The following is a 12,241-nucleotide window of genomic DNA, read 5'->3' on the forward strand; positions in this document are numbered from 1 at the left end:
ACTGAAGAGACTCCATTGAATATTTTTGGCTCCCTTGTCCAATATTAGTTGATGGTATAGGCTTGGGTTTATTTCCAGGCTTTTGATTCTGTTTCATCATGTCTGCCAATTCTACATGTCTGTTGTCATTCCAACACCATACTGTTTTGATGACTATACCTTTATAGTATAGTTGAAATTAGGAAGTGTGATGTCTCCTGCTTTGTTCTTCTTTCTCAAGATTTCTTTGGCTATTCAGAGTCTCTCATGGTTCCATATACATTTTACAAGTATTTTTATTTTTACTTCTATAAGAAATGCCATTGGAATTTTGATAGGGATTGCATTGAATCTATAGATAGCTTTTGTTAGTATTGACATTTTAATAATATTAATTCTTCCAAGCCATGAACACGAGATAACTATCTATTTATTTCTGTCTTCTTCAGTTTGTTTCATCAATGTATTATAGTTCTCAGTGTAGAGATCTTTTATCTCTTTAGTTAAATTTATTTCTGAGTATTTTATTGTTTTTGATGCTATTATTTTTTTAAAGATTTTATTTATTTTTTTATTATTTTTTATTTTATTATTTTATTATTATTTTTAAAGATTTTATTTATTTATTCGACAGAGATAGAGACAGCCAGAGAGAGAGGGAACACAAGCAGGGGGAGTGGGAGAGGAAGAAGCAGGCCTCTAGCAGAGAAGCCTGATGTGGGGCTTGATCCCGGAACGCCGGGATCACGCCCTGAGCCGAAGGCAGATGGTTAACTGCTGTGCCACCCAGGCGCCCCTGTTTTTGATGCTATTATTGAGATCAACTTCTTTATTCTTCTTTTTCAGAAAATCCATTTTAGTGTATAGAAACACAACTGATTTCTGTATATTAATTTTATATCTTGCAACTTCACTAAATTCATTAACTAGATCTAATAGTTTTTTTGTGGAGTCTTTAGGATTTTCTATATATAAAATCATGTCATCTGCATATAGAGAATTTTACTTCTTCCTTTCCAATTCTGATACTCCCCCCCCCACTCCTCCTTCTTCTCTTTCACCTGATTCTAGTACTACGTTGAATAAAAGTGACGAGAGTAGCATCTTTGTCTTGTTCTTGATCTTAAAGGAAAAGCTACCAACATTTACCACTATGATGTTAGCTGTGGGCTTGTCATATATGGCCTTTGTTAAGATATGTTCCTTCTATACCTAATGTGTTAAGTTTTTATCATGAATGATGTATTCTGCATCTATTGAGATGATCATATGATTTGTTTTCTTCCATTCTATTAATGTATTATATCACATTGATTAATTTCTATATGTTGAACTATCTTTGTATCCTAGGGATACATCCCACTTGATCATGGTGAATAATCCTTTTAATGTACTGCTGAATTTGATTTGCTGTACTTTTATTGAAAACTTGTACATCTATATTCATCTGGGATACTGCTAATAGTTTTCTTTTCTAGTGGTATCATTTTCTAGTTTTGGTATCAGGATGATGCTGGCCTCATGAGTTTTGGTGTCCCTTCATCTTCAAATTTTTGGAAGAGTTTGAGAAGGATTGGTATTAATTCTTTAAATGCTGAACAAAATTCACCAGTGAAGCTATCTGATCCTGAGCTTTTCTTCTTTGGGAGATTTTTGATTACTGATTCAATCTCCTTACTAGTAATTGGTCTATTCAGATTTTCTATTTCTTCCTGATTCAGTCATGGTAAGTTGTATGTTTCTAAAAGCTTTCCCATTTCTCTTAGGTTGTCCAGTTTTTTGGCATATTATTGTTCATAATATCAAGAATGCTTTGTTCACTAAACTATATGTCTGTTTTATTTCAACAATCCAATCTAAATTTTGTGACTTGCATTTATTTCTGAAAATTTGTAGGCCTGAAGTTTCAGAGAGACTGGGTCAGTTTAGATCATCTAACCAGGTTATCGTTGGAAAAATAACATGACCCAGTATCCTGTGGATTCCATCAAGGTATTGCACATAACAGACACAGTTTCCTAAGAGAAGCTTAGTTTCACTTGATTGAGAATGTAATGAGTACTTATAGGCAAAAATATTCTAGTGTTAGGAATATGTTAGGCATTAACTATTTTCTTTTTAGGATTCTTTGTTTTTACTCATAATATATTAAAGTACTGGCTAGGTTTTATAGCCCCCTCATGCCTATTTAATAGCTGAGAGTGTTCAAGCTGAGTATTATGGTACATTAGACCCTAGTTGACGGCAAAATGAAATATGGTTCAATTTCCTAAGGTTCCTAAGCAGAAATCCTATAGAAATAAAATGTAAGCAAATTGCTACTCCCAGAATTTCTGCCTAGACTATTCTAATCATACCCACATCCCCATTGCTGTAACACCCCAGTTAATTCCCACCTATTTTTTTAAGGCCAGGTCAAGTATTAATTTTTTATAAAGCTCTAATTCTTCCAGGAAGAGTTATATTTTCCCCTCTTGCTTCTACAGAACTTTGCATGGATCTTTTTCTACTCCAACACTTTCCAAATGGATGTCTAAGAGAAATCAGACAATAGAGACCGTCATTTTCTTCTGTATGTTCCCAATGCTTGCGAAGTACCTGATAACTGAATGTTACTGAATAGCAGTCTTGCTTAAATTCATGAAACAGGGTTTAGTCATCCACCAGATTTTAGTTTTAGTCAAAGAGTTGGTATGTTTCCATGTTGAAAATGGGTTTCACACCATCTTATCGCTTAATTGCTTAAAACACTTACGGATAAATAGCAACAGTTCTCTTAGGAGTTTGTGACTTACCTTACTTGACTTGTGGTCCACATTGAAAGTAGCAATTGCATCCTCTGTTTTTTTCCTCCCAGATTTGGTTATTACATATTCAGCAAGTTTGTTTGCTAAATAGGTCTTTCCAGTACCACTAGGTCCTGAGAGTATAATTCTGTGATGCTCCATCAACAAGTTAAAGTACCTTTGGGTAATTGGTTTAGGAATCAGTGTATCAAACACAAAACTGTCCACACTGTTTTCTTCTACCCCTGAAGGAAGAAACAAAGGGAAGAACACGCCTTATTGTTCTACACAAGCTGGAATTTAAAATATAGCGTTAACCGACAACAGAGTTTTATTAGTCATAAGGATGCAAGCCTTGTAAAATGTTTTCCTTGATATTTCTATCTCACAACCACGTGTTGCCATTTTAAGACAAAAAAACATTAGTAATAAGGCAGAGTGAACATGAAATGAAAGTAAGCTGTTTCCTTTTGTTCAGACTTCCCTCCACTGTCTAGTTCAGGTTTACCACTTATGTTTCCAGGGAGAAATGGAAGAATTACTATAAATTCTATTATAATATCTTCCTTCCCTTTGAAGGTGGCAGTTTTGTTAAGAATAAATGTAAATATTTAAATATATGTGTGTGTTCTTCCATTTTCTTCCTATTTTCTCCTTCTCTTCATCCTCTTTTATCTCTCATTGCAAACCCCAGCTGTACAACCACTTAAGCTTTTGGAGAATAAAAATTGTGATATTTGGCAAGGAATTAAGAGGCAAAGCAACAGTATCTCCTTTTACTAACCTAAGCACCTTAATCACAAAATCAAATGTTGGCAAATTCCTCTATTAATCCAGTCTATACAGATGTGCTCTGACTCTTTAACATATATGAACAAGGAATTATGGAACAAGTATACTTTTGACATTCCATTAGCCTATAATTAATCATATCATCCAAAGCAAACAGAATTTCTTAGCCTCAATTCTTAACATCTCTTCTCTATTCCCAGTGGGTATTTATTAAGTACACATATTTTAAAATCAGATACAGTGATGAATATATTACTTTGGGATAGGCAAGGAATTCTTTGAGTCTTCCTTAAATGAAAGATGATAATGGAGAAAACCTAGAAATTTGTAATTCCCTAAATCACATTCCCTTCCTTGAGTCTTGGAGAATCTTCAAAATTACATTCCAGGTTTCACATCCCAGAAGTCAAAGAATTTCGTTTACTTGAATTTTAGTGTTTTTAGTAAGATTTTAGTGTTTTAAAAATAAATATGTCCCATTTCATACTAAAACTATCAATGTAGTTAACACAGTTTTCAAATATGAAAATTGGAACTGAAATGAGAAAGAAAGAGAGGAAGGAAGGAAGGACGGATGGACGAAAGAAAAAAAAATGCTGGTTAGAAAAATACCATTATGTTTTTCTTTTCATTTTTGTTTTTACCTTTCAGGTTCACAGTAATGATGTTATTATCTCCAACAAGGTATCCACAAGGTAGCAGTTCAGGCACTTCTAGGCTATGGGATCTAATTAAATCTCCTATACAGTAGCTAGCAATGCAGTCAGAGCTCAGACCAAGGCTAGTGGATGTATCGATTCGGAACACATATTCCTAAAATGATACATACAAAAAGGAAGTCAAAACAGAGATTCAACTCATCTACAACAAATACAAAGCTCATGGGGGTATGAAGCTAGCTGTCAAGAATTTTGGAATGGGTAATAAAAGAATTATTAATATCACACAGCACAAAGAGAGAAAGCTTTCTTTACTACTTGAAATGGAGGCGAGGAAAAGCAGATATGTCTACATTATTAAAGCTAAGGAAAGCACCTAAGATAAAACATATTCAAAAATTAGTATTGGGGTATCTTGCACAACTTACCTTAAAGAGACGTCTAATTACACCATCTAAGACATCCCACTTGGTTTTCCCACTAACGCCAATGGATCCGATCAAATATGCCTGAGACTTCTGATCCTAAATAAGAATAGAATAAAACATGATAAAACCCAATTAGATGTCTTGTTTTATTACTACATTTTCTACTAAAACATACTAATGTACTAATAATTAAGACTAAAATGTTTATTAAGCCAATGGGTTTTATTGTAATAGACACATACAGTATATTATATAAAATAAAACATATCCTAACAAACTAACTAAACAAATAAACAAAGTAACATCAATAGCAACAACATGAAAGAGAGATATGAGAAGAAGTGGAATTGTATGGAAAACTGATTTATGACCAGTTCGGTAGTAGGGAAAATAGTCTTTTGCTTTAATGCGGTGGGTCCATTCTGGAAGAGAAGCAGTTTGGTAGAAGGGAAATGGGGACAGAAATGGAAGGGAACTATTTCATATGAGCCCTAGAACTTCATCTTACTCATTTTGTGATCCTCTCTATGCTAAGCCTAAAATTCAGCTTTTTCATTTGTTAATTTAGATTATATCTAAAACCGAATCTTTCTTTTTTAAGATTTATCTATTTTAGAGAGACAGAGAGAGAGCACGTGAGGCGGGGGGCAGAAGGAGAGGGAGAGGGAGACTCTCAAGCAGACTTTCCACTGAGTGCAGAGCCCGACGTGGGGCTCAATCTCATGACCCTGAGATCACAAAGTAAGCAGAAACCAAGAGGAACACAACTGACTGTGCCACCCAGAAACCCCTAAAGTCTAATCCATCTTTTAAAAATGTGTTATCCACAGTAGCACAGCATTCACGAATTTACAAAACAGTTCCCATTTTGAATTTATTAGAAAATTCACTAAAAGAGCATGTCAGGAAGTCCCACAGGACTCATTTTATCAAGCAAAGAATCCCTTTTCAGTACAAAGAGTGGTCCTAAATTTATTATAATTTTGTTGTAGGATGGGATTTTGAGGACTTCGTACATACATTGGACAAATAAACAATTCAAGATTTATAGTCTAAGTGGAGCCTCTTTTAGGATGACTGGAAATGGTTACATAACATAGTGATCATGATGCCAGTAGATATAATTAGCTAGTTGATATGTTACAATCCTGATTCTTGTCGCCAACTGCATTCATCCTTAAGAGGTGACAGAATAATAACTGAGTCAAATATTAGCAGATATGGATTCTACAACACAGAATATCTACCACTTAATTTAAAAAATGTGATTTTAGGTAAGTCATTTAGCCACCTCAGAGCCTCGATTTTTTCATCGGTGACATTTACCTCTATAAGGGTAAATGATTATTACCATCATTTAGATATAATCCAAGTTAGAAGCCAATACCTTTTTCAGAAAAAGTTAAGAAATTCACAGCAAACCATTGCGATTTTTTTTTTTTTTTAGTATTCTTAAGGACTGAATGTTTATGTCTCCCCAAAATCCATATGTTAGAGCCATAACCCTTAATGTGATGATTTTTGGAAATGGAGCCTTTAGGAGGAAATTAGATTAGGTCAGTAGAATGGGGCTCTCATGGTGGGATTAGTGACTTATATGCAGGGAAGGAGAGAGAGACATCCATCTCTCTCTCTCTCCAAGTATACAATACTTTGGAAAGGACATGTGAAGACAGTATCAAGAAGGTGGCTATCTACAGTGCAATGAGAGACTTCCCACTAGGAACCAAATCAGCCAGTACTTTGACATTGGGCTTCACAATTGTGATAAAATAAATTTTTGATGGTTAAGCACCCAATCTATAGTATTTTGTTATGACAGCCCAAGAAGGCTAAGATAACTACTTTCAATGTTCAAAAACATTGCTTTTTAGAATTATTTTTAAAAAGAAAACTTGTTTTCCAGTATTATTGTAACCCAGTCAAAATGAATGCTCATACAATCCTTTCTAAGTAGCTGCTTTTAAATGAGAAATAGTTTAAGCTTCACTGAGACTATTATAGTCTTTTGCATGAAGACCCACTTGGGAAAATCAGGCACAAATCTGCAGCTCAAGCAGAAGGTTTATGGCATTGGAATTCTTTGAATATTTGCTCAGTGTAAAAATTCACAAGTGCTTACTTTTCAAACTTCAATACTTCAATTATTTTAAAGTTCCGAAGGAGTTTTTGTTTTTCTGTTTGATAGGAAAAAAATTCAGAGACTTACAAATTTGTATCCTTGGCCACTCAAGTACAAATCCAGCTTGAAATAATAGTTTTAGTTTTAAAAAAAGGTCTTGAGTCATGATTTGATAGCAGCACTTGATTTCAGAAAAGTTAAAATACTTTCCTTATCAGCTTAGACTTTGCTTACAAATGATACACACAAGTAGCATCAATAGAATTGTAATCATACTAAGTTCAGTAAACGTATCTTTCCAGTGTCTAGCATATTCATATAGCTTATAGTCTCCTCTTTGTACAACGACTACATTGACAGCTCTAGTAACATGTGTACACATTATAAATATCACCTGTATTTTATAGGTGACACCAAAGGCATGTTAGACAAGATGTTGATGTCAAAGGAAGCAATGTTTCTTTTTTGAAGTTATAGAAATGAGAATGGTTGACAACCAATACTGTCTTCAGTGAAAGAGAATGATGTACTGAGACACATTTCTATCTATAGGATGGTGTCATTTCTTTTGAGTCCCTAACTTTCATGCTTTTATAACATATTAAGCCAATGCCAAGACACACACTGCTGATAGTATATTTACCAGGACAAATATTCAAATATAAAATACATTTGATTCATGCTCATGCTTTAGTAATAAAGGATTTAAGATTAAGAACATACCTTTGCTCGGCCGTAGCCCTTGCTTATGGAGACTATAATTTTCACACTGCGGCCATCTTTGTGTCCAGTTGTATCACCAGGATCATCTAGCAAAATATCTACCAAATTTTCAAAGAAGTAAACATACACACATACACATACACCGCAATAGAGTCACATTAGTTTGGAATTGTTTATTGTCATTGTTTTCTCCCTCATAGTTTTATATCTTCCAGTGGGAATATTTGGCCTTTTTGTTTCCCATTCTAGCCTAACTGGTTTGAAAAATCTCAGCTTTCAAGAAGATGAATTAGTGTGCATGGACTGAAGGCTCAGTCGAAGAATTTATTTCTGCCTTCATGGATCTGCACCCACATACTGGGCCATTGCCTTCAGATGAGGAAATAAGGGGTTTGTTTTTCTATTATACCCAGGACTGAGGAATACCTGAGTAATATTCAGTTACCATTGTAACTGTGACAAACGGAAAAGCAATTTGATTTTTCTATCCACCCTAAAATATCCAAGCTCCATACCCATGTAATTTATGAATGCTAAGGTGCTGAGATTGGCTGTCAACTGAAATTATTTTCAAGCATTTGGCACATATCCAGCTATATTACCGCTTATATTATATTTATAATTATTAGGTACTGTTATTGAATTTCAACCACAGCATTATACTTCCCTACAGAAGTACATTAATTATCACTCTCCTGTACCCTTTATGCTTCTAGTTTTAAAACCAAAATAGTATTTCTAGTAATCAGCTAAGACTTACAGAAGCATGGTAAAGCTAGCTAACCTTCAAAGCACCAGCCTTTAAATGGAATTAAAGATTAATTTTCAAAATATATTATATGAGATTAATGCGCAATTTGGATAAATATTAACGTCAACTCTCCCACATATGTTTTCCTTTGACAATAATGTTATTATAGAGCCATGGTTAATATGAATATGGTGCTCTGTGGACAAAAGAAACTCAGTTACGTGCTAAAGAGCACATGTGTCTGGTGACGAGGGACCTCAATTACTCTGACTATAAATTTATAGGAATAACGGCTTATGTGTGTTCTATCAGAGAAATGATAATTTAATCTAACAGCTTCTGAAAACAGAATGGTCCTATTGCCTTAATAATTAAGAATATGCAATTCCACAAAGAAAGGAGTAAAAAAAAAATGCCCTAAGACCGTAACAAAGATCAACAAAATATGAGGAATATGGATATTTTTGCTAGAAATTTTTAAGTCCTCAAAGATAATCTCCTTACTAGACATTTAATTATTTTACCAGATTAATATGCTCACAATCTCTCATCTTGTTGCTTATCTCAGTCAAAAATAAACCTCTTCGCCAAGTGTCATTTTAATCCTCTTGCTCTTTTTCTTAGAGGTTTAAAGATTTTTTTTTAATTTGAGAGAGAATGAGAGAGAGAAAGCATGAGACAGGGGAGGGTCAGAGGGAGAAGCAGACGCCATGCTGAGCAGGTAGCCTGATGCAGGACTCGACCCGGGGTCTCCAGGATCATGACTCAAGCCGAAGAGAGTCACTTAACCAACTGAGCCACCCAGGCACCCCAGAAGTTTAGAGTGGCTTACTGTAGGCTGCCTACATCTGAATTTCCGGTAGGCTGTGACCAAATTGTCTCTTTAGTGCTTTGTTGAATCAGTTATAAATGTTTACAAATATTCAAAAATATTTATTAAACCTAAATGATACCAGGAACTGTGCTGGGCATTAGGAATGAATACCAAGGTGAGAGAAGCAAATGCATTTCTTGCCCCTTTGGAGTATACATTCTCAACAGGGTAATTTCAGAATGTGTTAAGTGCAAGAAATAATGGTCATGAAGCAGTGAAACAGTAACCAAAGGGAGGCATCTCTACATGGAGAGATCATCTTGGAAGGCTTCCTTGAGGAGGTGCTGTTTGGAGATAAGACCAGCAAATAAAGACCTAGGAAAAGGGGTCCAGAAAACAAGAACCAATGCAAAAGCCTTGATGAAAGAGCTAGGTGTGTTCAAGGCTCAGACAAATGCTCTGGGTGGCAGGGGTGTGGAGATCAAGTTGAGGGGCGGGGAAAGTAGTTGAGGTGGATAAGGGCCAATCGTGAGAGGCCTAGTACTCCACAACAAGGCGTTTAATCTGATTTGTGATCTACTTCTCTGCTCAGATTTGCTTTGGAACATGCTATTCATTTCATGTTATGCTTACTTTTAAAAACTGTGCTTAAAATACAGAATTTTTCCTGACAGCAGTGAAGTAAAAATTTACCAGTAAACAAATGAACAACTGTCCTCAGCTTCTCATACGTGGCTACTTAAAGCAAAATGAATATAATAGCAAAAAGTTCAGTCAGGCACTGTGTTCATACAGACCGCTGGGTTCAGATATTAGCTCTGCCTCCTACTAGACACATAATCTTGAACAAATTATTATCGTTTCTTTCCTCAGTCTTGGTTTTCTCATCTGTAAAATGGGGCTCAAACATCACCTACTTAATAGGGTGACTGAGACCATCAGAGATTATGCTTTTTATAGCACTTTATCCTCAGTGTTTAACAGGGTCAGCTGTTCTAACCATTATCCCCTTTCACCATGTGTTTATTGTAACTCCCTCTCTTCACGGTGGGGGGAGGAGCACATCATGACTCACTCTGTGTCTCCCCCTTTTCCCAAATATTGATAAGATGATCACCTGAAGAAACAACTCCAAGAAAAAATGAGAAACAGCAAATTTGAGGTAAGGGTTTTCTGTGTATGGGTTGTTTTTTTTTTTCTTTTTTTTTTTTGTTGTTGTTGTTTTACGGAAAATCAGTTATGGTCCTCTGTCAATATTCTGAAGGAAGAATAAAAAGATCTGCCATTCTGGTTACTATCAACTAAAATTCTGACCAAAAAAATGAAGGCTTTTCAAACTTCTGTCTTTACTGGATGTATGGAATATGCAGTAGTTATTTCAGGAACCAAGCACTTGTCAATTATCCACTCTCCTGCCTACTTCTCATCTTTTTAAAAAAATTAATCATGAACCCTAGAAAGTCTTTTGCTAAAAAACCCCAATGTAAAGGCACTTCCAATTTCTAATTTTGAACCCCGTAAACAAGAGTGAAGACAGTGAAAACAGTATCCTAGTCATGTGATTTGTTAGTTCAGATATAATTATCACTAATGAAAAATAATTAAGGAAATAAAGTAATATTGAGTTACAAATAAATAATAAAATGAGTAATAAAAAGTACATTTTTGAACCCCCCTCAAAAAAATGTGCCCCAAATTCTGAATCATGGACATCAGTATTTTCAGCCTGATGAACATAGAAACTATATTTGATTTTTTAAATTTATATTTATCTTTATGAATTTTAGCCTTTCCTGGACATGAATTTTAGTTTCATTTTTATTTGGCTTCTATTTCTAAACTATCTTTAGTATTTACTATGCCTCCTTTAAACCTTATTATATTTCCATGAGATCAAACAAAATCATGTAACAAGCAATGAAATCCTGCCACGATGCCATCCTGTAAGGTACAAGCCCATGTCTTCCCTTAGGAGTCAGGCAGGACAAGTCACTGACTGCCTTTGGCTATGGACACTGTTTCACTTCTCCGTTTGGTTCATCACCAACAAGCCAACATATAGGATATTGCTCAGGCCTCCCAGAATTTATACATTTAAGTTTTTGTTTTTTCCTTTTTAGCATCTTTTGAAGAGTCTGGGTGATAACACCTTACAATTTACACATGCAAGTTACTCTCACAGTGCCATAGTTCTAATTTGCCATATGATTTACAAGTTCATTTAATTATATCTCTCTGTTTCTTCTTGGCTACTAATATTTGTTTTACTTGATGATTATTTTCAGAATTCATTTCCCTTCCCCCAAACCTGCCAAATGTGATATACAGTGTTTTCTTGAATTTCAAGGAGTTCCTACTTGCCCTTTTAGTCCTCACTTGTCCTTTCTAAGAAGAAAGCAAGTTACACATTTGAGCCACTCATTTTACATTATGAAGAGCAGCTATGACAGAATTGTTAAAATTCTGAGGTTGTAGAAGAGATGTGATTTATTAACCATTTCATCAATATCAGCATGCTGTGTCTCTGTTCCTCTTTTTCATCTTCTTCTTCTATATTTTAGGGCAATTCAAGGCCAGCCAGGAAGAACTGTATAGTTGTGTAATGAAATCTGAACTGACCCAGGAACATGTATATCATTGGTTTCCAAGCGTCATCTGGTGGCTGCACTTTGCAATTACCACAGATCTTCATGTAAATCTAAACTAAATCTTCTATACCTAAAACGATTCACTGCCATAGAAGCAGTTACACTTTATAACTGAAGAGTTTGTCACATACTAAGACAACATTATGTCAGACTATTCTATTTGCAATGAAATAAAACTATACCCCTGTCCCATCCTCAGTACCCTGAACACGATAACAAAATCCAGTGAGTTCTTTTTGTTTGTTGCAAATGTAATAGAACTGTGCCCTGGGTGACGACATAGCATTATGTTCTCTCCAGGCAACATCATGCAAGGTCATCTGGTCAAATTCACGGAGAAGTCCCCATGCACTCCTAAATGGGCTTCGTACACTTAAAACACTATAAAATTGCACAGGATTACTAGTACTATATTCATAAATGCTAATGATCACCACTGAGAACATTATTTCTTTATTGTGTTTGTAATCATTAAGGAAGTACTTCTCAGGCACAAGTAATTTTTTAAAATGATAAGAAAACCATTATCTCTTCAGTCT

General features: G+C 35.0%; 1 protein-coding gene across 6 annotated transcripts in view; it reads right to left on the bottom strand.

Annotated features, from left to right (window-relative positions):
• The window catches only part of NAV3 (neuron navigator 3), a 797,711-nt gene that overhangs the window by 21,521 nt on the left and 763,949 nt on the right, over positions 1–12,241 (bottom strand). For all 6 annotated transcript variants that reach the window (XM_087868917.1, XM_045779499.2, XM_087868918.1 and 3 more), the window contains 4 exons: positions 7,490–7,587; positions 4,645–4,740; positions 4,202–4,370; positions 2,775–3,010 (listed from right to left, as the gene is read on the bottom strand). In XM_087868917.1, the coding sequence (XP_087725043.1) occupies positions 2,775–3,010; positions 4,202–4,370; positions 4,645–4,740; positions 7,490–7,587 (599 nt within the window). The remainder of the gene's footprint in view (positions 1–2,774; positions 3,011–4,201; positions 4,371–4,644; positions 4,741–7,489; positions 7,588–12,241) is intronic.

Source organism: Ursus americanus, chromosome 17 (genome assembly GCF_024610735.1).
Source record: "Ursus americanus isolate L20-20 chromosome 17, mUrsAme1.1.p, whole genome shotgun sequence".
In the NCBI taxonomy this organism is placed as follows: domain Eukaryota; kingdom Metazoa; phylum Chordata; class Mammalia; order Carnivora; family Ursidae; genus Ursus; species Ursus americanus.